This window comes from Platalea leucorodia (genome assembly GCF_965183815.1).
Source record: "Platalea leucorodia genome assembly, chromosome: W".
Classification (NCBI taxonomy): Eukaryota; Metazoa; Chordata; class Aves; order Pelecaniformes; family Threskiornithidae; genus Platalea; species Platalea leucorodia.
In genome coordinates this window covers 4,498,797-4,522,098 of record NC_138859.1, presented here as the reverse complement: position 1 = coordinate 4,522,098, position 23,302 = coordinate 4,498,797, and the positions used below count along the sequence as shown (strand labels likewise).

Genomic DNA, 23,302 nt, shown 5'->3' with positions numbered 1-23,302 from the left:
GAGCTTCAGCCACCCGAGCTGGTAATGACATCCGCAATGTTGGAGGTGTGCACACACTGTAGAAAGCTGAGAGGATTACCCAAAACAACCATCCCTTCCTCCAAGCTCTGCCCACCCTCTCTCCCTTTTGCAAAGGTGGCTACGTGATGGATAGCAAAGCGGCAGTTAAAATATTTGTGTTTTTCCAAAAGGCTTGTGTTTGTCCCTCGAAGTATCACACTAGCCTGCAAAGGGAAGGATGTGATGTACAGTTCTTTGCTGATACATCGGCAGTACAGCAGTGGCTTAGGGGTTCAGGAGTGGCTGGTGGCCTTCGTCTGCTCAGACAGCAGTGTCCTGCCCATTAGAGAAAACTACGCTATGAGTGAAAGCTCTGAAACGTGCCTGGTGGCTGGCATCAGATCAAGGATGTGCTTTTCACCACCCTTGGGAAAAGCAACCCAAATTTAACCAGCTGATCAACTGTCCTGTTTTTAAAAAAAATAATCCAATTTCTGTTCCACCAGGTCCTCCTCCCCAATGGTCAGAAACCTTCCGCTAACTTGCAGACTGAATTGTTTCTTGGCCAGTACGTAGCCTCTTGTCACTCTGCCAAAGTTAATCTTTAGCTTAAGTAGTATGAACAACAAGGAGAAAAATAACATTCTCTCTGCATTACCAATGGGACAGAGAGAAGAGCCGAGTTTTCGCAAATGGCCAGTGCCTTAACACAAGAGCTGTCTTCCTCAGCCCACTGACTAATTAAAAAGCCAAAAAAGCCCATTTGATCTCTAAACACACCACAGTAATAAATCCATCTCTACTTAGATGAAAGGCGCCCTAAGAGCTCTGTCAACCCTGAGATGATACATGGCGTATGGGCATTAAGAAATTCTTCCTGGAGGCACCAAGGGGTTAACACAGTGGAGTCTTCACAGCCCAGCACGGAGCCCCTAGGAATGATTCTGGTGTCTCAGATCAGAGCTTTATCACCATCTTATTTCATACACTGCCCAAGTATGACTAATGGGAGTTTGTGGAGGGAGTAGGAGAGGGGGTAAGGGAGCTCTATCAGATCTTTGACAAAGTCAAACCACAGCTGGTTGCAATAAGGATAAGGGATGGAGGTAGTGGTGCATATGTGCATGAAAGTCAGCTCTGGGGATTAGGGATATCTCATATGGAAGCTGTGCTGCCGACGCATCTCATAGCAGCTCCCTTGAGCTCACCGATAGCCAAATCGCCCATCATCCCCATCAAAACAGAATACAGTTTGTTTCCATAGCAGCTCTCTGCCAGGCAAATATTACTGATCAACCACTTTGTTATATTCACGTGGAAGAAGTCAGCACGAAGGAAGCCTGAATGTGCAAGGTAAGCCAACAGCCTTCAAAACCCTGTGATTTAACTAGTCCAACGAGACTCGGCCAAGGAGCAACATGGTAGAGCATACCATGGGATGCCCGACACACGGCATCCTGGAGCAGGAAGGAAGCTGTGCTGCCGCAGGCGAGGCGGCAGAAGCAGTAGATGCTGCATGTAAGACATGAGGAAGGTGGATGTAACCCTAAGTGCTAGTGTAGAGATAGTTCAGACACAAATGCAAATATCTCCTCAATTTTACCATCCCTTGTTACAATGGAAGGCACCAACTACATTGCAAGATCACGGCCTACATCCCTACATGCTAAGATTGGAGTTTTGGGGGGGCCAAAATAAGTAAGAATGAGCCTAGACCCTTTAAAGGAGAAGAGTCAAGATTGAGTCTTCGCCTGCTGTTAAAAGAATGGAGCATCGCAACTACTTCTGCCTATCGGTATGGACAGAAATCGCCCACATGCAGCTCAGAGGAAGTTCTCCTTCTAGTCCTCAGGCACAGCTCAAGAGCTCCGAGTAAAACAAAAAGCTTTTTCTTTAAGGTCCCTGTGCTTCGGAGCAGTACAAAGCAGCTGATGAAGGCTCCATCCGCTGCATTCCCACAGCCCTAGGTTCCCAAGATGACCCTTGGGTATGATCTGCTGCAGAACCACGGACACAAGGTCTTCTGACCCACCAGAGCACGCAGCAAACCCTGCCGTGGAGATTACCCTGGAGGCTTCCCATGTGAAAACCAGTGTGCTGTCCTGACCTCACTGAACCACTTCTCTCTAGGGAACCCAACAGCTTACTGTCCCATCTTTCGTTCCTTCATCTCGGAAACCAGGAATGTTCAATTCCTGCAGCCGCTGGAGTGGCCTCACGTCTGCAAGACACAGTCAAGACAAACTGTTGCAATACAGACTGTTGTCACCCCTTTATTCTCTAGAGCACTACAGCCTTGATCTCTTCGTGCTTCCAAGCCCAGATGTTTTCTTCCTGTTGTTGATTACTGCTGTACAAATGATGTCAGCCGCTGAGGTCTGAAAAGGAAGTTGCCAGCTCAATTTAAGCTCAAAGCTTGCTCCAAAACCAGAAACAAAACGAAGAAAAAGAGAGAAAAGGAAAAGATCGTTTAAGTATCACTTCATCAGTACTGAGACCTTCAAAGGAGGAATTAAATAGCTTGTGGTCCTTGTAGCGGCTCCCTGAATCAGAGTGAATTTCAGGCCTAATCCTAATGTTTCTCTTTATTTAACATGCACTCTCAGCAAGTTACATGGCAAAGCCAAGGTTAGGATTACAGTGGTTTCTCAGCTATGAACAGAATATTTATTCTGTAGACTTATCTTTTAACCTTCCAAGATGAAGAATCCAAAATGCAACAGCCTATGGCTTAGACGCAAGCAAACCCGTTTACATCAGCAAAGTAACTGCTTTAAAAAAAAAAAAAATTAAAAAGGATTTTGTATTTTACAAATCATCTATTTTTTCCCTTGGTAAAATACTGACAAGATTCCAAAATTACTGGCTGGTCTGTTTGTCTTTATCCCAGACAAACCAAGCGTTCACCTCCCTTTGGAAGACAGTGGGATTTGGGCACCTGTGAACCCGACATGCCATGACTGTTCCAGCCACAATCACTAAGACTCTTAATTACCTCTCCCATGCGCCTGGTTTTGCTCTCCCGTCATTACGTAGTTTCACATCGCTTACAAGGTGCATCTGCTCTTACTTCCAAGTATTTCAGCTCCCCCCCACCCATCATCCACGGCTGGTTTTCTGCCTGTCTCGCTCATGATCCTTCGCTCGTCCTTGGACAGATTAATCGGCTCAAGATTTACGGAAGACAATAAGCCAAAGTGAGACAACAACACGAACCACTGTTAGCTTATCTGCGTGGCTTTAATATACCAGAGCTGGCATTCAGCCACACTGAGATGTTATGCATCCTATGAGCCGAAATGGTTGAAGCCTGTGGGGGAGAGATAACAGCCACCAGTGCATCAGGCACTCGGTGTGAAATGAAAGGGGAAGGCAAAAACTTAGAGGAATTGATTTAAAGGGAACTTTCCAAGTATGGGGAAAACAAAGTAGTATTGTTTTTAACGTAAGCACAAAAAAAATCTAAGTAGGGTAGGAGGAGTGACAGCATCAGTTTATAAAGCACTAGCATTTACTAATCACATTACTGGTCAGTGCGCTTATTAACGGTTGGCTTTAAAGATATTTTTGCTCTTTATTCAGCTGCTGTACCTTCTCACTTACTTTAAAACCACATCAACCCTCTAGCTGCACAGCACACTTAAAATGGTGCCGATCTCAGCTTTAAACAGTGGCTTTAGAAAGTGTTGCATCACATCTTGGCTTCCTTTTACAAACTCGGATACACTGTGGCTTTCTGGTCCTTAAGAGCTTTTCTGAAGCAGGGGGATATCTGCGGCTCTCGCTCAGGCCCTGAACAAGTGCCCGGTTTGAGAAGGGAGGTAGCTATTCTGCATGGGCAAGGGGGATCACACACAGAAGACTGGGGAATTTAACCAACAGCCTGCAGGATGCTTTGAGACTGAGGCCATAAAAAATCCCATATAATCTCCCTCTGGCACTTTGAAGCTCTCAAAAAAACGCAGTTTAAGAGCCATGCCTTTATATTTTTGACCCCTCGCTAAGCTCAAGAGAAATTATTGCTTCAGTGGGAGAGCCGAATTCAGCTATTAGCCTTGCCTTGAAAACAAAACTTTACTTTTTGGATGGATGTCCTCATGGGTGGGGATTAATGGGTTTTATAGCTTCCTGGTATTGTGGCATGTTCAATTTTTTTCTTTTTTGCATCCTGCTTCGTTTGAGCAGGCCTTGGCTTGCTAACAGCCCCTTCCTGCAGTTTCTATTAATAGCCCTTGGTTCCAGCTTTCCCCGTAAAGGTTTTTTTCAGCTGGTTTAATTACGTGTCATCTAAAGCATGCACGAAGTTTTTCTTGATCTTCAGCTAACGAACACCCCTACCAGGAAAGAGAAAAGCTATTTGATATGGACAATATAAACATGAATTAGGGTCAGATGTTACAAAACTTGTGTATGTAATAAAACCATGTATGCGGGGCTCCAGTTGCTATTATAAACTGCAGTTTTACACATTATTTCCTGCTCCTAGTAGCATTAAATGTGCCTATTGTTTAAGAGGAGTTTATAAGGTGAAAATCCTTAACATTTAAGCTTAACTGTTAGCAGGCAGATTTCCCCTACCCAAAACTTTAAATAGCAGCTTGATCACTATAAACACATCTGCCTTTTTAATACTACTTAATCTTCACAGCAACTGCATGTGATGAAATCTGGTGAATTTATTGAGTTGTACATTCTGTCACAAGCCATTTTATTGAGAGGTTGTAATTAAATTCAGCCCTGGTAATTGCACAGCTCCCTGCTTAGAAGTCTGGAGTTGTTGCTAGTCTATGGCTGCAGTAGTATTCTCCTGGCCCTGGTGTGAACTGGGAGTAATACTATGAAAGCGAGTGGCATAAAAGCAATATACGTGAACTGAAAGTCAGGGCCTTGACCGACCCAAGAAGCTTCACACAAGATTATCCCATAATCACAGACCTTATTTCATCCAGAGACTTCAAACTCTCAGCTAGTAAAATACTGCAATCCCTTCTACTGTTGGTTATATACCATTATGACCCTTTTACATGTCAAGAAATTGAGCTACCAAAAGCTGCCTTGTCCAGTAACAAAGTTGTTCGAAAGTCAAGCCTCCCAGCAACAAGACCTCTGCTTGAAGTATTGAAACACAGCTGCCAGCTCAGCGGCTCTGCTTCAATTTAGGCTAGAGAGAGACCTCAGCATTTCTTCTGAGCTCAAAAATCCCAAATCAAGTAACCTAAAAGAGCCTCACATCTCATATGTTCTGATTTCATACCCAGTTCTTCCTCTAAACCACACTCCAGGTCATGTTTTTGATCTAGGACAAGAAAGGATAGCTACAAGATTGCTTTTAAGGTTACCATTTCATGTATCTGACGTACCTAAGCTGGTACACTTGAAGGTAATGAAAAGTCAAATGAAGAATTTTCTTAACATCCTGGATCCAGGAATCAGATTTCAGCTTTGTATATTTCTGGGGATTTATTCCCACATTATTTTACTGTTGTTGGGCTTTTTTCCCCAAGAAAAGATACTGAAATATAGATATTGTTCTGAAGAGTAACAACGCTCTGCACAAAATAGCATTTACCATGCTAACACAACTACACAAGGACTGTTTGCTTGTATGTGTCTGCCAAACTAATAGAAGAAAAGGCAGGCTAAAGGACATCGCACGTTGTCCTCTGTCAGTTTAGATCCAGTTTATTAGACTCCAAGCAGAGAATCAGAAGCTGGACCAGGCTCAGAAGAATTAGACATATCCGTGCTACACTGATTACATTTTCAGACTGCAGTGTTCTGTTATTCCCTCACTGATGTCATATAGATATTTCACTTGTCTTTTCCACCGATTAGATCCAAAATCTGATTAATAATTTAATGCCAGCTGGACATAAATGTAAAGAATAGGGGTCTGTATGTCCAAACAGTAATTAATAACCCTCTTCAACAGCTGAAACGGCTATATATTTAGATCAGATCAAATAAGGCTCCATTTCTTTACAGTCCAGGTTTATTGTACATCCAAGCTATGCCTGTACCTCAGGAGGTCACCATGACAGAGGAGGTGGGGAGCCAAGTTCAAAAGAGATATTTAAGTGATTCCAAGATTTATTCTTTCTTTTAGGCATATTCCACACTTGAAGCCCACGAAAAAAAGTACACAGGACTTCAAAGACTTCCATATAAATTGGCCTGTAAACCTTGAGGGAATGGGATTGAGAAAACGTCTGTTTGTAGCCATGGATTTCAAGTCAAGGCAAAACACAACTATAACAACACATCCAAGGGGCAAAAGTTTGATCAGAAACAAGAGGACAAAAGATCAAGTGCTGTAAGCCAGTTCTGTCCCTCTCAGGTCAGCGGAGATATATGCTGCCCGTCAGGCTTTTTCCACTAGCCGGGAAGCTGCAACAATTCTGGATCTGCATCGTCACCGAGACCAGATTCTGGCTTCTCAGCTTCATTTTATTGGCCATGGTTGTCTCAGGGGGGCGTTGGAGATGAAGAGGAACACAACTGCAGGACGGGAGTTTTTACACCAGAAGTTTGTGATGGTTCTGAGAGGGCTTTATGTTTTCAGGACTAGAAAGATGAATTTTTTCCCCAACAAAATAAACTAAATGCAAAGAGTTCCGATTCTACAGAATCACTTTTTTTAACAACTTGTGAGGGAAATGGGCAGGGGGTGGGGCGGGGAAGATCTGCTTGGCGAACCTGTCCTTTCCCTCTGTGTACTTGCCGTATAAACATCTCCCGTCGCTGGACAAGGACCAGACATTTCCTCTTCTCGTGGCTGTGATGAAGTGACATCACGCTTTGAGGAAGAGGTTTTCGTCAATCACCATCATGCCACTGCCACTGCTGGGAAGACACTGAGAGTCCCCATTCTGTTCTCAGTTAAACCACTGAGTTTGATGACTGTCAAACAGAACTATAGACAAGGAAGCAAGGACTGAATCAGACCCAAATGTCCATGTGTCCGCAGAGAAAATTAGTAGGATTTGATGCGGAGGTGCAGCAGAACCTATTTTCTAACAAACCTGTTGTAGGACAGAGATCAAGCAGCACATTCACCTGTCAATTTTCTGACTACACCTAGCCATCTGCTAGTTTTCTATCAACTTTGTAAGGCTAATATTGCCTGCAAAAATAGCTATGGAAATTGCTGTAATAATAACCTGTAGGAGGCCCTAACTAGATCATCCTTAGTTTAAATAGGAATTCTGTGACACAGTCCCCAGCTGCCGAATTTCCTTCCTCCCGGTCTGAAATAGCCCTGTCCGGCCTCTGCAGCAGTCTGGTATCTTCCCAGGCCCATGAAACCCCCCCTTGTTTGGGGGCACAAAGCCCCATGTTTGCAGTAGAAAAGGATGCACTCCTGGGCATCACCTGATCTGCCCAACCCAAAGGTGGACACTAAGCCTGTGGCTCTTCCAATCCAGGACCCCTACAGCAAACTGGTTAGGAAAACTCATACATACAAGACGCCGCCTTTTCTTTTTTCCATGCGCTATGCTTTTACAGGCAACTCTTACATTCTAGAGCTCAACTTAATTTCCTGTCTCAAACACGAAAGCCAGACTGATCAACAGCCTGAAGTGCCCCTGGATCCATGCTGTGGGCCAGCTCGGTGTGAGTCATTTCCATACAGCTGCCATTTTCCCCTCTTATAGAGCGTTTGCATAGCAAAAGAACAAACTGCTTCACAAAGCAGCAGAAGCAAACTCTGGTCTTGGTAGCATGGCCTAATTCGACTTCACGTACCAACATCCTGCACATGTACAGCTACCGTTGTGCTACAAAGACTTTACAAAACTTTTTCAATTCACAGGGGATAAAGAGTCCCTGCACATCAGTCTGAAAAGTACTTTGTTACCCCATTAGCAGCTGAACTCTTCTCTTTGGACACTAATACAAATCCTGAGAAATCTTAGCTGAAATAAAGAAAAGTCTGTTGGGAAGTATCATTAACTGGCATGCATTTCTGGAATGAGATTTTTGAAGCAATATTGGGTTACACTATCTCTTGTTGTGCTATGCTTTGGGAACTTGCCCCCTTCTCCTTTGCACAAAAGCAGTGCTGTGTAATAATACAGGATGGTTCTCAAGGAACTCCTTTACCAGCTCACTTTGCCCGTAGGCTGTGCCAGGGAATTTCATTCATATGTAAAACACCACAAAGTCCCCCAGATTCCAAAAATATACACACTGCACATATGTAACTGCTTTCAGGAACAAAGCAATCTGGTGAAAATATGCCCTAGAAGTGGTCAGGAAGGGGAACTTCCAAAAGCACGGCCCTTTTTCATGGGCTTTGAAAATTCCCAAGAGATTTCCCAGTTAACATTTGCATGTTAAAGCCTAACTGTTCCTCCTATTACTTAAAATAGGCTTTCAGGACCCAGGAAGCCAAAAGATCCTTACACACACAGGGCTCAGCTAGGTCTCTCCCTCACACAGGGTTTTTCCTTTTATTCGTATCGTGACAGTAACCAGAGGTGGGCATCACGAGCTGCAGGGACTGGGTGTCTGCATCTGCATGGATCCCAGCTGGGAGGGACAGGGACTATCTCATTGCTCAGTGGCATTCAGTGTTTCACGTGTCAGGCTCTCAGGCAGCTCTACATAAAAATAATCACTTTGTACTTATTATATGAGGGTCTCGGTGCACTTAACTCGTTTGAATTAAAGCTTACAACCCCTCAGCAACAAAGCCAGCTCCCATTATGGACAGCTAGCAACTAGCATGGAGAAATTAAATGACACAGCCATTGTCACAGAGGTAGTCCTAACACTAGCTGTAGCGTATCAAGGAAAGAAAAGAGTGTTTTCCCAGAAGCCGTAACTCTGAAGTGCCCATCGCCGCATTCCTTTTAAGCGCGCATGGCTTCCATGGGAGTTAGGGTTGTGCAAAGATGCAGGCACAGCCCCAAGTTGGTAACAACTGGCAATTTATAAGCATGATTAAAGTATGCTAGACAGGAGGAGCTAATTTGTATTCCTTAAACATTTCTCCCTCTTACCAGAAAGATTAAAACAAATCCAGTTTCTGAGAAACAGATGGAATCTATGAACTGAAGGCATAGTGACTGAAGGAAAGATGGAAAGAGACTCTGCTGATCCAAGATGTCAAATTTCACTCTACAGACAGCGCTTGCCCAAATCCACTCCAAGTGAGAAATATCGCATTTAGTTTTAGCCATCACTTCTTTCAGGCATCACTCGCTGCCTTCCCCTGACACGCAAGGCTAATTCCCCATGTGGAAAGTTAAAAGTTCCTGTCTGACAAGGATGGTTTCTGCTGAGTCAAGCTCAGGGGAAGGTAAAAGAAGCCAAGCGATTGAACACTGGTAGGAAGGCAAAAATACGTGCCCAGAAAAACGAGGTAAGAAAAGAGCTGGAGGCACCATTTCCTGCAGTTTCTTTTAAGACCTTGTCTCAACTTGAAGGTGATTAAGACAGGTTATCTAGCAAGATTTAACACACATGCCCTGAAAACCTATCACAGACAGCTAATGATGTTACATTAATGGAGGTGGATAATTGTATTTTATTTTTTTAAGATTGCTTTTCCATCTACCGTAGACAGGCTTTAGCTGGAGGACCCAACTTTTACACCTGCACCCTTCAAAGTATCACATGCATTTTCCATTGGTGTAAGGAGCTATATAAGACACACCACATTGGTGATATCTGTTAGCTCTTTACTTCTCCTGTGTGTCATCCATAAGGCATGGGACTTGGGGATGAGGGCATTGGACACGTGAAAGCAAGAAAAGCATTTAAAAACGGCATTTCAAATGAAAGAACATGAACTCTTCTCCATGCAGGGGGAAAGCAGCACTACTGATCCCAACCACTGTATGGAATAAGAGGTATTAAGTGCTATTGCATAAACAGACAACACTGGTTATTTCTCCTGAGTGGGTGCCAAATCCCTCTTTTTGGATGCATGGAAAAATCTAGGTCAGTCACATCTGCAGGAAGACGACCACACTTGTCAGTGGTGTTGCCATTTCAACCTTCATTTGTTCATCACTAAACCAGAGTCTCCAGCACGTGTGGAACAGTCTCCATTCACTCCTTCCTCTGCAGTGACAGGGGTGGAGCGGGTCCAGAGCAGAACGGGGCAAAACAGAAATGGAGCAAGTGCCCCACTCACCTGCTGTTGAAAAAAATCAGCGTTGCCGAAGAGACAGAAGGCTGGGAGAGGAGCAAGGGCCAGGATCCACAGCAGCTCCGGGGAAGGCAGAAGATGGGAAAACAGGAAAAAGTCTACTGATTGACTTACACACAAGCCACACTGGACTGCCGTGGTTTCACAGGACTCCAGTCCAAAACCAGACGCTGCTGATTTCACCTTTCAGCACTAAGAAGGAAAGATGGCCCAGCTGGTAGGCAGTCATCAGCCTGAATATCCGACAGCCAGGGTTAAAGACACTATCGCACCACAGGCCTCCTGCATAACCTCAGGCAAAGCTACACAGCTCCTAAAGTCCTCCTTTATTCCTCACAGGAGCCTATTCTCTCAGCAGCAAAGAGATGACAAACAATAGCTGCAGCCCAAAGGAAAAAAAAAAAAATAAAATGCACACAATAACACACAACGTATGTTCAGGACTGAACAGCTGTTTCCTTCTGTGCTAACTGGCAAGAGACATCAAGGGCTTGGCAGCCTCGGTTCGTTCACTTCCAACGAGACCCCTTTGGAAACTCCATCAGAACAATAGAGGAGATCCCATCCAGCAGAAAGGCAGCATCGCAGGGATGGCTGGAAGCAGAGCCGGCCCCAGCAAGGCAGGCCGTCGTCCGTACAGTAGCTGCACACACTACTGCAGGCAGAGATGCCTAATGGACTTAGAGGGGTTTAAAAGCTTGAGACGAGTAGCTCGCAACGGGGGAGTGCCCATCTCTGTTTACGGACTGACTTTCTCATTAATGATTTTAAGCCCGCTCTGAATGAAAGCAACAAACACATCAGCAGGAAGCTGGGAGTCAGCGAAGCGAACAAGATTTAGCGTGAATCAGTGCAGAGGCTGAAGAGTGGGGGGGTAATAAAAGGCACCGAGGGGAGCTGGGGAGAGGAGAGAAAGGGCCGGAGGGACTCTGCACTCCTGTGTGGTAATGTCGTTCTCTTAATAACAGAGTTCAAGGAAGCCTCTACCCATATAAATCACCAATAATCTTTTATACAAGCAAGTGGACATTTTCATCATATTTCTAGAGAATTAAACATTTCTTTGGTGCAGAAGAAGCACCGCCAGCTGCTAGAAAGTGAAACACGCCATGCACCCCAATGCAGCCCATCTGAAGTGCCAGCCCCTAGCCACACAGTTCCTCTTTTATCTCTGCTACTGGGTGCAAAAAGAAACAAAATTCAGGCTGGTGTCTGCGGAATAATGCAGGGCTGTGTACACACAGCCACAGAGACTTGGTGAGACACTGCAGCTCTGTGGTCACTGCCCTTGGACTCAAAACGCTTGGGTTTATACTTCCAGCTCGGCCGCAAGTTACTGCACAACCACTGCTGTGCCACCTCCTTATGCGTCTCTGTTTCCATCCTCCTCCTTTGCCCACCATTTAGACTCTTGCTGTCTTTCAGGATAGGGCTAACCCTGATAATATAAAAGAGCAGCACCCAGTAGGGTAGAATATGATCCAGTCTTCACTAGTGGGTCTAAATACCACCCCATGCCAAGTTGCCCTTGCCCCAGAACACTGCCTAGCCCTTTTCTAAACTCTAATCTAAGCTCATGTTGCAGTTTAGACTCTGATCTCCTTTAGGGCACCTCCATTCTCTCAAGTCATGCTCAGTTCAAAAACTGAGAGGCGAGGAAGAACACTAGATTGGAAACATTTCCTTCTAGCAAGGTGGTGATCTTCAGGATGACCTGGGAGACCTGGTGTCAACTCACCACAAATTTGATCGGCGCTAAGCAGCTAACACACTCCTGAAAACCCCTGCCACCCTGCACACGAGCTCTCTCTTTAACAGCAGGGTAAAGCATTAGGAAGCAGACTGCAGCCCATTCGAAGTTCCCCTTCATTTTCTGAACCTCCCAAGACACAAAGGCTCATATCCCTACCATACATTCTCCATGTTATTAGGATAACTGCTAGTCAAGTTCAAAAGGCAGCTGGCTTCCAAGTCACCAAGCCAGAAAGAGCTATAATTTCTCTCACTGTAATTTCTCGCTATGATTATAACAGTGGTTGACTGAGTCAACACAGGCAATGTCAGCAAGCGATTTCACCCCAGGACAGCAGATACCCAGGAAGAAGCACAGTCTTCGGGGGGGGGGGGGGGGGGGGGGCTGAAATGTGTGTGGGAGCTGGCCTGAATAGATGCAGTTCTCAGGACATTAAACAGGCTATAGAATCAGAGAGCCAGTAAATATACACAGCTGAGCTTCATCCTTTCTGAAGGGTTAGGAGCAGAGAAAGGCAACCCTGCCTCGACTGAAATCAAGGGGAGTTTTACCATCGATTTTGACAGGGATTTCACCCATCACAGTTAATAAGCAACCAAACCATCACAAGACTTGGAAAGACCACCTTGTTCTTAGCAGTGATATCTTCCTTCTCTAACAGCGCCAGGGACTGTTTTATATCCTAGGGCATCAACCTATCTCAAGCTGGGACAATAAGGGCTCAAAAATGCCATCTTTAGCTCAACAAAACCATGGCTCCATGGGCTCCATGGATGAGAAAGAGCCTCTTGTAAAGGACAACTTCAGACGGAGTCCTTTTCCAAAACTCCAGAAGGACTGTTCTCTTTCCATGGAATACAGGGGAGCTTAGGGAAGCTACCCTGAACAAGCTGGAGCCTATCTAGTACTCCTCTCTCCTCCAAAGTCTTCTGCAGATCATCCTGGAATCCTCCCTTCAACTTAACACCCAAACGCTGCATTCTGACATTTTAAAAGGGCGAATATCCGAGTTTTTTCCAGCGTAATGTTATGTTATCCTATACCATGCGCAGTGCTGTTCACCCTCGGCTGACATACCCACACTGATACTGTTTGAAGGTAGAGACGGAGAAAGGATCACGAAAATTGCTGTTTCAGAAAAACAATCATATCACAATATGTCATTTCACCTTTCAGCTCTGCACAGCAAGACCAACTGTATTTTTTCATACGTTAGCAGAGTCAGCTGGAGTCTTGCCTTTGGCACTGAAGAGGGTAGAGACAGAAGGATCATAGCCGGAATTCCTGTTCAGATGGCCGCCGTGGAACGAGTAGCTAGAAAAAGAAATCAGCCCTAACTCCTGAGTGAAGCAACCTAGAGGAGGGCTCAGGAAAGCAAGGACTGGAGAGCCCTATGGGAACAGAGCTGATGTAGAGCAGAAAAGAGCTACTTCAGATCATCGCCGCCAGCCACTCTCCCTCATTCCAGCTGACCAGTGGATGAGTTGAGAAGCACAGGATTGGAGCCACATCTGCTTCCCACCAGGATAAATCTCCATTGGTTCTGCACAGAAAATGGGGCTACTCCCTTTGATACCAGTGGAGAGTCGGATTCTCCTATCTCTGATGCTGTAGTAGTGAATTTACTTTAAAGGGGAACGGAAGTAAATGAGAACAGGGCTTGGAAACAATAGGTTACATTCTTGAACTCCTGTGTGCTTCCCTTGGATGTGTTTGCCATGAGAATTAAAGGAACAACATTGAATTTGATCTGAGCTGAAAATGAAGTTCATTGAAACCAAACCAGACATACAGGGTGAATTCCTGGCACTGCTGAGGTCAATGACAAAACTCTCCGTTACTTTGCCAAAGCCAGGATTTCACCCACAGTTTTTATAAAACCAACAATCAATAGAAACCTCTCCAAGATTCTTGTTTTAATTTCACTGAAAAATGTACATAAAACAAGTATTTCCCTACAATGACTGTAAAGTAAACAGCCTTAAAGTGCCCTCCTGCATGAAAATGTGAAACAAGTTGAGGCATGAAGCCGACTAATCAGTTTTCTTGCCCAAAACGAGGGCTATGTACAAAAAAGAAAAACGGATGGAGTAAACGTATTTGTAAATAAATAATACAAAGTTTGCTTAAAGCACAAATGAAGAAACATGGGTGTTTTTTTCCACAAAGCTCACATCCATGATGCTAGCTTTTCCAAAAAAGCCTGAAGAAGGGAGGCACACAGCTAGACACATTTCCATGAGAGGAGGATATTCTCTTTTGAAAAGTCCCAGGCACGGTATTTAAAATATACAACGACATAAACATTAGCGTGTCATTTTCAGGCTGCAATTTGTCTGTGATATTATGAATCTAGCTCACTAAACATTGTCCTATTTATCATAAAAAGAAAAAATGCTGCAATCAACCACGACTCCCACCTGCTTTGGCAGAAACCAAAGGCCACCCACCAAGAGCATGTTCACGAGGGCAGTTCTGCATGCTTCCTTATGGAAAAACATTTTTGCAAATGGTATAATTTTGCTAAGAGGAGAACAGCTGAGCTGACACAGAGCAGAGTCACCAAAGCTTTGAAGTCTAGTTGGATTATTTATCCTGCTTTCCACTGTTCAGCTCCAGTTGCTGATGCCCACCCATCAGAAATGTCTCTCCATCATCCTAAGCAGCCCAATTACTGTCCTTGCTGCTACGCTTTAGGAAGATGGTTTTTGTTCAGAGATGATTGTGTATTTTGGTATCCTAATCCCAGACGCTCAGGAAGGCAGTAAGGTCAAGTTTAGCCACCGGCATCCTCTACATGGTTTGCCCACAGTCACAATCTACATTGTGCTGATTTTTCACAGCTGTAAAATGAGAAGTTATAAAACAGGGGACTCTCCTCCAATTTCCCTAACTCAAAGATGTGTTATGAACACCATTAGTGAGATATTCAGATACTACAGTCATAAAGGTGATATACATCTACACATACACGGAAAAGTCCAAGCACTTCTGAAGCATGAGGCCCTGCATAGGTAAAATTAGGCAGCCAAAGTAAAGGGCTACTTTAGAAAATTTTGCCTAAGCAATTTCTGCTTAAAATGTTTTAAAAAGTGCCATTGGGGGAAATAGTGCTGGTAAAAGCCCAGATGCAGATGACAGAGAATGTTACTTTGATCTAATTCAACTTAACAAGGAAGAACAAAATGGTAATTCAAGTGTGAACCAGGTGTACTAATAACAAGGGAACAACCAACGAAACAAAGTCAATGAACTAAAGCTGAAAAGCAAATACCATTTTGGTGTTATTAACTTGACAGCAAAGATTTGAAGAAAAACTGGATATTAGTATGCACACTGAGATCATCCACAGCTACACTCTCGCTTTACATTCTCTGTATGCGTGAGGTTATCTTCATACACAAACTTCATACTCTAAAGTGATAACATTATGAAAAATAATTTCCCAGCTTCTTTTATGGTTATTTATTTGAAGCATTAGACCAAGTTCATAGGCCAGACACACCTATTTGCAAGGTCCAGACCCAGAAAAAGATTTGTTTCTGAAACACAGACAGTCTAGCTGTGTTGGACCACTGGCTCCCACTCCCAACCTCCATGTCAATCAATCCGAGTCCACCCACCAGGCCAGGGATCAAAGATTGCTCATAACCATCTTCTAAGAGATGAGGATGTTCTACTCCATAAGGAGTACGTTTGAACTGAGGAGAGTTAGGCCGATTCCTGGCTGTGCCTAAGATCTCTTTATATTCCTGGATTGGACAATAGACGCTAGTACCTGCTCTGAACCATGCTCTTTTATTTCTCTGTACCTTAACTCCCCTCCTGTGAAATGGCAGCCCCTCAGAGTACATGAAAGAATGCAAGATGCTCAGATATTGTATCACTTTACACCTTTATCCTTGATTCCCATATGCAGCAACAGACTCCAGGGCGCCGTGTTACAGTTTACACGTGATCAGCTGCACTGCAACAGAGGTTTTTATTTTTTTCTCTAGCTCAAACAAGGTTAACAACAACGACTCACTTATGGAGTTTTGAGGTCCTGGCTCTGACAAGCCAAGCATCTGTAGCCAATGCAAGCGGGGACAGATAGCCTGGAAGTCATTGATGAGGCATTTTAGAGCCAGAGTGGAACACCATGGGTGTCTAATCCTGGTGTCAGCAGAACAGTCCGTCAGTCAGTCTGTCGGTTTATTTTGAGATATTTTCATTTCCCGATTTCTCTCTTTCTCCAAAAGAGGATATGAGCACAGAAGGAACAACGTTAACAAAAATCCTGTGCTAAAGCTGCGTACATAAGTGGACATGTGCAAATTCTTAAATAAGCGGCCCACTTTTCAAAGACACGTAGTACAATGGCATCAAGCTTCTGGGTGTGAACCATACGATGGACATCTATCCATCCCCAGACAACCCTGTATGAAGTACCTCTTCTTCCTCTCTCTGTACATGCAGCAAGTGCTGTTCCAGAAAGGTTGAACTCTATAGATGAAAGAGTACAAGCCTCTCGGAGTCACAGACATCACGGAGAAAGGGAACCGAGGCACAGGGATGTGGAGAATCTGCTGCTCATACTGGAACCAGAGGTCAAAGTGACACTGGTTTCACTAGGAGCAGACCCAAGAATCCGGCAAAGTCACACAAGTAGCAAGGTAAATCCTGCCAACATAGAAGACAAGACTGAAATGACGGACAGCTGCAAGTTTTGGAAATCCTGGGGTCTTGGATTTTCCACCCCCTTTCCCACCGCTACACAAGCTTTTCTCAGCAACCTGGACAGACATCAGAAATCCTCCACTGCCAATACCTGGTCCCAAATATCACGTGACTTACACAGCCCACAGTCTCTGTACTTATCTGAGAAAGAAAAAAAGTAAAGCTTTCTTGGTAGAGAAAAAACAGCCAGCTTACTGATCATGGTGGTGCCCCCAGCCAGTGCAGCCTTGGTCCCTTGGAAGAAGTCATCTGCAGATGTCATCCCCTGTTCCGGCATCTGGAAGCGGGTGTGAACGTCAATCCCTCCAGGAATCACCATCCTGCCATGGGCTTCAATAGTTTTCACTCCCCCTGGCACAATCAGATTCTCTCCTATTTGCCTGGGTAAAAGCATTTCAAACAGCAAGTCAGACACAAACATCAGACAAGGCAAACAGCCTGTAAACACACACCCTTGTGCTACTTAACCTGGCTAGTGTCTTCTTTTTCCTTATAAAGCCACATACAGGATCAGCATGCCAAGCTGATAATATTTTATGCTTCCCCTTGAAGCAGCTGCATAATTGGGAGCAAAGTGTGCAATTACTTCAGGACCTCGGGGCGATGTTAGGCTTAATAGGAAGGAAAAGAAGGAGCCATGCCGGCAGACAGCTGGAGAAGGGACCATGCCGATAATCAGATGATGGCTGCACCAAACACAGCAAGAGCCTTGCGAGCAGCTTTACTGGGACCGGACTGGGGTTGCCAAGTGGCAGTTCGACACTTGATTCTAGCTATCTAACAGCGATTTAGATGTTAGTATCGTTCTGGGAACACTGGAAGAATTTTTGCCTCTATATTATCTACTTTTCTTTCACGCATAAGTATTATGTAGTCCCTGCACAAATATAAACCCATGCAGATACCGGTTACCAAATTCCTGATGAGATCCCCAAAGCCCTCTCCAGTCTAGTTCTTCACAGACGTATTTTTAAAAATGCAATAGTGGATGACACATTGCAGTTAATTAGCTGTCTTTGCCTGGCCCCTTTAACTTTTAAGCTTGATTAACAAAGCACATGGGCTGACCGTTTAGCCAGAACAGGAAAATTCCTTGTTTGTAACCTCGGGCTCATCCATTTTTTCCTAAGAGTAATTTTCCAGAGAAATCTGTAATATATTTAATGTGCCAGAAACGCATGTTTCAGGACTGAAAACACAGAAGCATGCTGGAAAGAGATCTGAACCTCAATCCTTCAACTACAGGAGCATTATTAACTTTAAGGGGGTTTAGATTGATCCTGGTATCATAGAATGACAGAAGACATCGCTGCAAGAGACCTCAAGAGGTCACCTAAGTCCAGCCTCCTACCCTAAACCAGAATTTACTGTATTAGGATGCTGAACTCTGGATTCAAAGTATCTTAAGTCATAACTCAGTAAAATGTTACAACACAGATAACTTCAAACATACCTGTCATCTCAGCATGGGGCTATTCACATGGCTAAAATTAAGCACATGTAAGTACCTCCTTTGACCCACACTTTAATAACAGTGGGGGTTTGGCCCATTTGTTTATTTAATCCAACACCTTGTTTTTAAAGTTCCTCCGTCCAACACCGGGATATAGGTGAAACATTAATTTTTCATTGCAATTTAATACAGCGCACTGAGACTAAGTTATTCCTTGCTAATCTGCAATACATTTCTGTACATTTCCAATCGCAACACGGTATCGGGCTTCACTTACTTTATCAACCCATCTTCCATGTAAATGTCTGCATAAAAAGACTGGTCGTCATTAACTATTTTACCACCTTTGATCAAAAGACGATCGCTCTGCAACAAAGAAGCATAGAGGAATACATAATTATTCTGTGAGAAGGCTGACAGTCTGCAGTGTCACTTCAGAGATAAAAGAGACGGAAACAACCTCTGCATTATTCAAAAGTGCATGTCAAAACGCGAGTCAATTGCTGCACTTTCAACTGGAAAGATAAAATATTTTATTTCAGCTGCAAGTCCTTTCATCACACCAATGATCCAAAAAAAAAAAAAAAAATCAGAACGGAAAAGGAGTTGATTTCCAGCGGGCTTGTCTAGTTGGCAGCTTCCCTCATACCTGCAGTCTGCCACTGTCACCTACAGCAAAAGCATTAAATAATACTCCGAGGGATGCGTAAGAGCCGCATCTCTATTTTTTCTGCCTTGGTCGTATGCAAAATTTCCTATATGCACCCACAGACTGGAGTCACCCCTGGGCTAACTGTGAGTCACCGGCTGTCAGGGAAAGGGACCAAAAGTCTGTTGCCAGGGCTTACACAACACAAACAAACTCATTTTGTCCAACTTGGTGATGTTTCGATGCGGTGGATACTTTTACTGCCTTCCCGGAGCACTACTGCATAATCAGATGGAAATAAGCACACATTAGCAAATTAAGTTTAAGAGAAGGATTTAAAAAACGGTTATTAAAATTCCCTCCAATTAGAAGACAGTTTGGCAGGAACAGAAAGGTAATTGTAACGAGGCAGCTATCAAGCGATGTGCTTTTATCCCAGCCCAGGTTACATCTCGCTTTTGCGAGATTTTAGGTCAAAAACAAATTTCTCTTTTTTTTTGCAGTGGTCATAAACAAGAGTGAAACACATTCTACAGAGCTCTGGATGGGGAGGAAAGTTAAACGTGACCGCTACGTTCCCCTGGTTCCTTCATTCCCTACGTGACAGATGCATACATTTAAAGCAAAGCACGTACACGTTATCCAGCGTTCCGTTTAAACCACATACACCTTGGCCCTTACATCTTCACATGTACGTACTCTGATTCTCTTTCCTCCTCCCAAAAACGGCTTTGTAAGAGAACAAAGCTATACCAGAGCAGCATGGCCAGGCTGGTGAAGCCAAATGCTGATTCAAGAAGGGGTAGAAAGCCGGACTTTAACTTGGCGGTGCCTTGAACTTATAGCAAATACATATAGGACAGTGACAGTGATGCTCAGGGCCCTAATTTTGAGCTGGGACTCCGCTGGTCCATCAGAAGAATCAGGCATTTTCCTAAAGAGCTTGTAATAAAACTGAAGAGTTGGAGCACCCGATTCTCAACTGACACAAGCTGACGTGCCTCTTTTAATGCCAAAAGGGCTACGTGAATTGCATCAGCTACTGATTTACACCATTATATCCATCTTTTATATAACTGCTAAACATCTATGAGATGTTAAGTGTCTCTCCTTCGCCCTCCTTTTCTTCCTTCTCCTTCCTCCTACTGCTGCAATGGAAAGTTTCCCTGAATAATGCCACCAATTTAAAAAACAAAGAAAGAAAACCCCAAGATTTAAATTTAGGATCTGCTGTGAATGCCAATAAGCCTGAATGAATTAACTTGGGGCGTGAAAAACCCACTTGTCTTTCAATGCCAGCCTCTACTGCAAACTGTCCTACATGTTTACCATTTCCAGAAACACTGCAGTATTTATGCCCACCTCTAGTGCAGATTCCTTCTGCTATTAAAAAAGCCGGCTACTATTGAAATTGGTTAGTTTGGCCATCAATGTCACTGACAGCCCCTAATGCACGGGGCATCAATTAGGAAAGAAGAAAAAATATACGTATATATATAGTGAGCAACAAAAATGCAGCCTGGACCGTTTTAATGATGCTCTGAACGCTCCTGCTAGTAAACAGGTCTCCTGCTGCAGCCGAACGGCAGGCTCTGAGATCAGTGCGAATCCTTCTGCTCATTTCAACCACCTTGGAGACAAAAGCGCACGCAGTTTGCAACCGTGCGAGGGCCTGCCACGAAAGCTCTATCTATTTACCCTACTGAGGCAGTCAAAACAGGACAGCTAGACATTGATGATCCTCCTTCTTCAAGCCTTAGTCTCGGTAGATCAATTCTGCGTTTATACAACAGCAAATAAGACCAGAATCTGATTTTTTTCTATCCCTTATCTTTACAAGAGATGTGTGCATTGGGTGCACACACCATAAATCAGAGCGTTCAGTCGTAAGAAAAATGCGTCATACTACTTTTGGCCCATGACAGCAATTCAGCAGTAACCTTCATCGTTATTTAAACGTCGGCATCTTTTTAAACTCTCTACCATTGGACTCTTGGAGGGAAACTATTCCCCCCGCCCCCCCCCCCAAAAAAAAAAAGAGGATGCTGCATTTATCACATACCAATTTTGTGCATCCTCTGCATTTCCTAAGCATCATTTAAAACGTAACCGTACAGCCCAGCGGCTCCTGCAGAAATGTCACACCTCAAAGCTCTATTTCCGAGCTCACTTTTCTGCCTGCGAGGCTGAGGAAGGAGGACTAGGATGGGTGTGTCCGTGGGGCTGCGAGAAGGAGCCGCTGCCAGTAATGAAAAACTCAGTGTCAAAAAAAAAAAAAAAATAAATGGCTGTAACAGTCCGTTAGATGCGAATATCTTGCCTTATGTAATGAAAAGTTAATATCCTCGGATCTGCGATACCTGCCCTAAATCGGCTCCCACAATAAGGGAATGAAGGGAGGGGTTTATATAACGGCTCCTTCCCTTTTCCCCCAGGATTGCATCGAGGAGCGGACTGAAACGTGCGCGTTGCGAGAAGCTTCTTGGGGAAGGAGAGGAAACCCGGCTCCATCCCCAGCGCAGCCCGCCGGGGCGGGGGGCTCCGGCCGACCCCCCCCCGCCCGGAGCCGCCCTTTGCCGGGCTGGGGCAGGAGGGCGACGGGGGGGGCTCTACCCCCATCCACCCCCCCAGCCCGGGCACGCAGCCGGCAGCCAGGGCAGCCCCCCCCGCCCGGAGGTGCCGCTGTCCCCGCCGCCCTCCCGGGGCCGCTGACACCCGCCGGGCGACGCTGATGAAAGGCGGCCCCCGCTCCGCCGCCCACCGCCCGCTCCGCATCCCGCCGCTCCCGACCCCGCCTGCAGCGGCGGGCACCCCCGCGCCCCCCCGGCGCCCGGCCGCGCCGCAGCGCGGGAGGCGCTGCGCGGGAGCCTGATCCCGTCCCCGGCCGCAAACCCCTGCATCGCCCTCCGGCACACAAAGGGCTTCGTCCCCGCACCCCTCCCCCTCCCCCGCCTTTATTCCCGTGCGCTCAACTCACCGTGATCCGTGGGATATTTTTCTTCCCCTGATAAGACATCTTGGGAAATCACTCCCCAATTTATTTATTTAATGGTTTTTTTTTTTTTTTTTTTTTTTGGAGAAGCGGGGCGGCTGCTGTATCGCTATTGTCTCCCGTGCAGCAACTGCTCCCCGACCTCCCCTCCACCGGAAAAAAAAAAAAAAAAAAAAAAAAAAAAAAAAGAATAAAAATAAATCTCCCGAGCCCAAATCAATGCGATCACAAGGAAGGGGAGCGGGGGGTCCGCCGGGGAGGGCGCGGCGCGGCGGAGAGGCGAGCCCTGCTCTCCGCAATGGCAGGAAGGGGAGAAGCAGCCACCCCTGCGCGTCTCCCTTTCTTCCCTCTGCCCGGAGCCCAGCCCAGCCCAGCCTAGCCCGGCCCAGCCTAGCCCGGCCCGGCCCAGCCCAGCCCGGCCCAGCCCCGGCCGCGCAGGGAGGGGGCGAGCGCCGCCAGCAACAACAGCGGCGGCGGAGCGGCGGCGCATGCGCCGCGGGCCGCTCCCGTCCCTCTCCCCGGCGGGGGGGGAGGGGGGCGCAGCTCGGGGCGCCATTGGCTGAGCGCCTGGCGGGGATGCAAATGAGAGGCGGCCGCCGTGCAATGGGGAGAGGCGGCGGCGCTGATATGCAAAGCGGCGCAGGGGGGACGTCACTGCGGGCGCGGGGCCGCGCGCGCCGGGCGGCGGCGGCGGCCGCGGAGGCGGGGGGGAACCGGACGCCCCCCGCCGCCGCCGCCCGTTCCCCCGCGCGGCCGCGGGCCAGGCTGCTGCGAAGCGGCGGGGGAGAGGAGCTGCTGCGCGATGGGGGCGGGGGGGACGCGGGGCTGCTGCGAAACGCCCCCCCCCCCCCCCGGGGGTCTGCGGACAGCCGCCTCCGACCCCCGGCGGGGCTGCGAGCCCAGCGGGAGGAGAGGAGGCTGCCCGCGGAGCCGGTGCGCTGGGAAACGCGCTGCCCTCCATCTTCTTTGTCCCACCCCGCCCTTCCTGGCGCTAGCGGAGCAGCAAGCTGTTGGGAAGCATTAGCGAATTGCGGGGGGGGGGGAATAAGGTGGAAGCCACTGCCGGCCCTTTGATTTCCCAGCACGTCAGACACGCTTTCTAAATGCCTTCTCCCACACCTCCTCGTCCAGAAAATACAGCCCAGATTCAAGCCCCCGCTGCTGTGGTCACTAACCTGAAGCTTTAGTGCCAGGGAAACCTGGGGACAGAGCTACGCATGGAGGCCCTCTCCAGTCACTCTGGCCATTTCTGCCTCATCCAGTGCTGCAAACTCCACGTTCGGTGTTTCACCCACACTTGGAGTCCTAAATTTCTCAGTCCCTGAACTCCATCAGCTGGTACTTCAAGGAAAGAAATGCATTAAACGGCATAAATGTTTCCTCATTATTTACAGTGCACCTTGCCCCAGTGCAATGAAGAGAGATGGGATTCATGGCCAGTGTGTGGGATAACCACTCCAAATGCATCTGGTTACACCAGTTCCTCTTACCCCTTCCTCCAGAGCAACTGATGTAAGACACCTTTTGGAGAACTCATAGATAGCACAAATCCACTTCTGCCTGGAGGTTATAAGAGA

At 46.2% G+C, this 23,302-nt stretch overlaps 1 protein-coding gene across 2 annotated transcripts in view; it reads right to left on the bottom strand.

The window, feature by feature from the left end:
- LOC309601629 (dihydropyrimidinase-related protein 2) overlaps window positions 1-23,302 on the bottom strand; it is a 56,165-nt gene that overhangs the window by 22,577 nt on the left and 10,286 nt on the right. The window contains exons 1-3 of one of the 2 annotated variants that reach the window (XM_082334772.1): window positions 21,711-21,839; window positions 18,362-18,450; window positions 16,827-17,011 (exon numbers count right to left, since the gene is read on the bottom strand). In XM_082334772.1, coding sequence (XP_082190898.1) covers window positions 16,827-17,011; window positions 18,362-18,450; window positions 21,711-21,749 — 313 coding nt within the window. In that variant the 5' untranslated portion in view covers window positions 21,750-21,839. Of the gene's footprint in view, window positions 1-16,826; window positions 17,012-18,361; window positions 18,451-21,710; window positions 21,840-23,302 lie in introns of those variants that run through there. The other variant, XM_082334771.1, reaches the window with a different exon arrangement.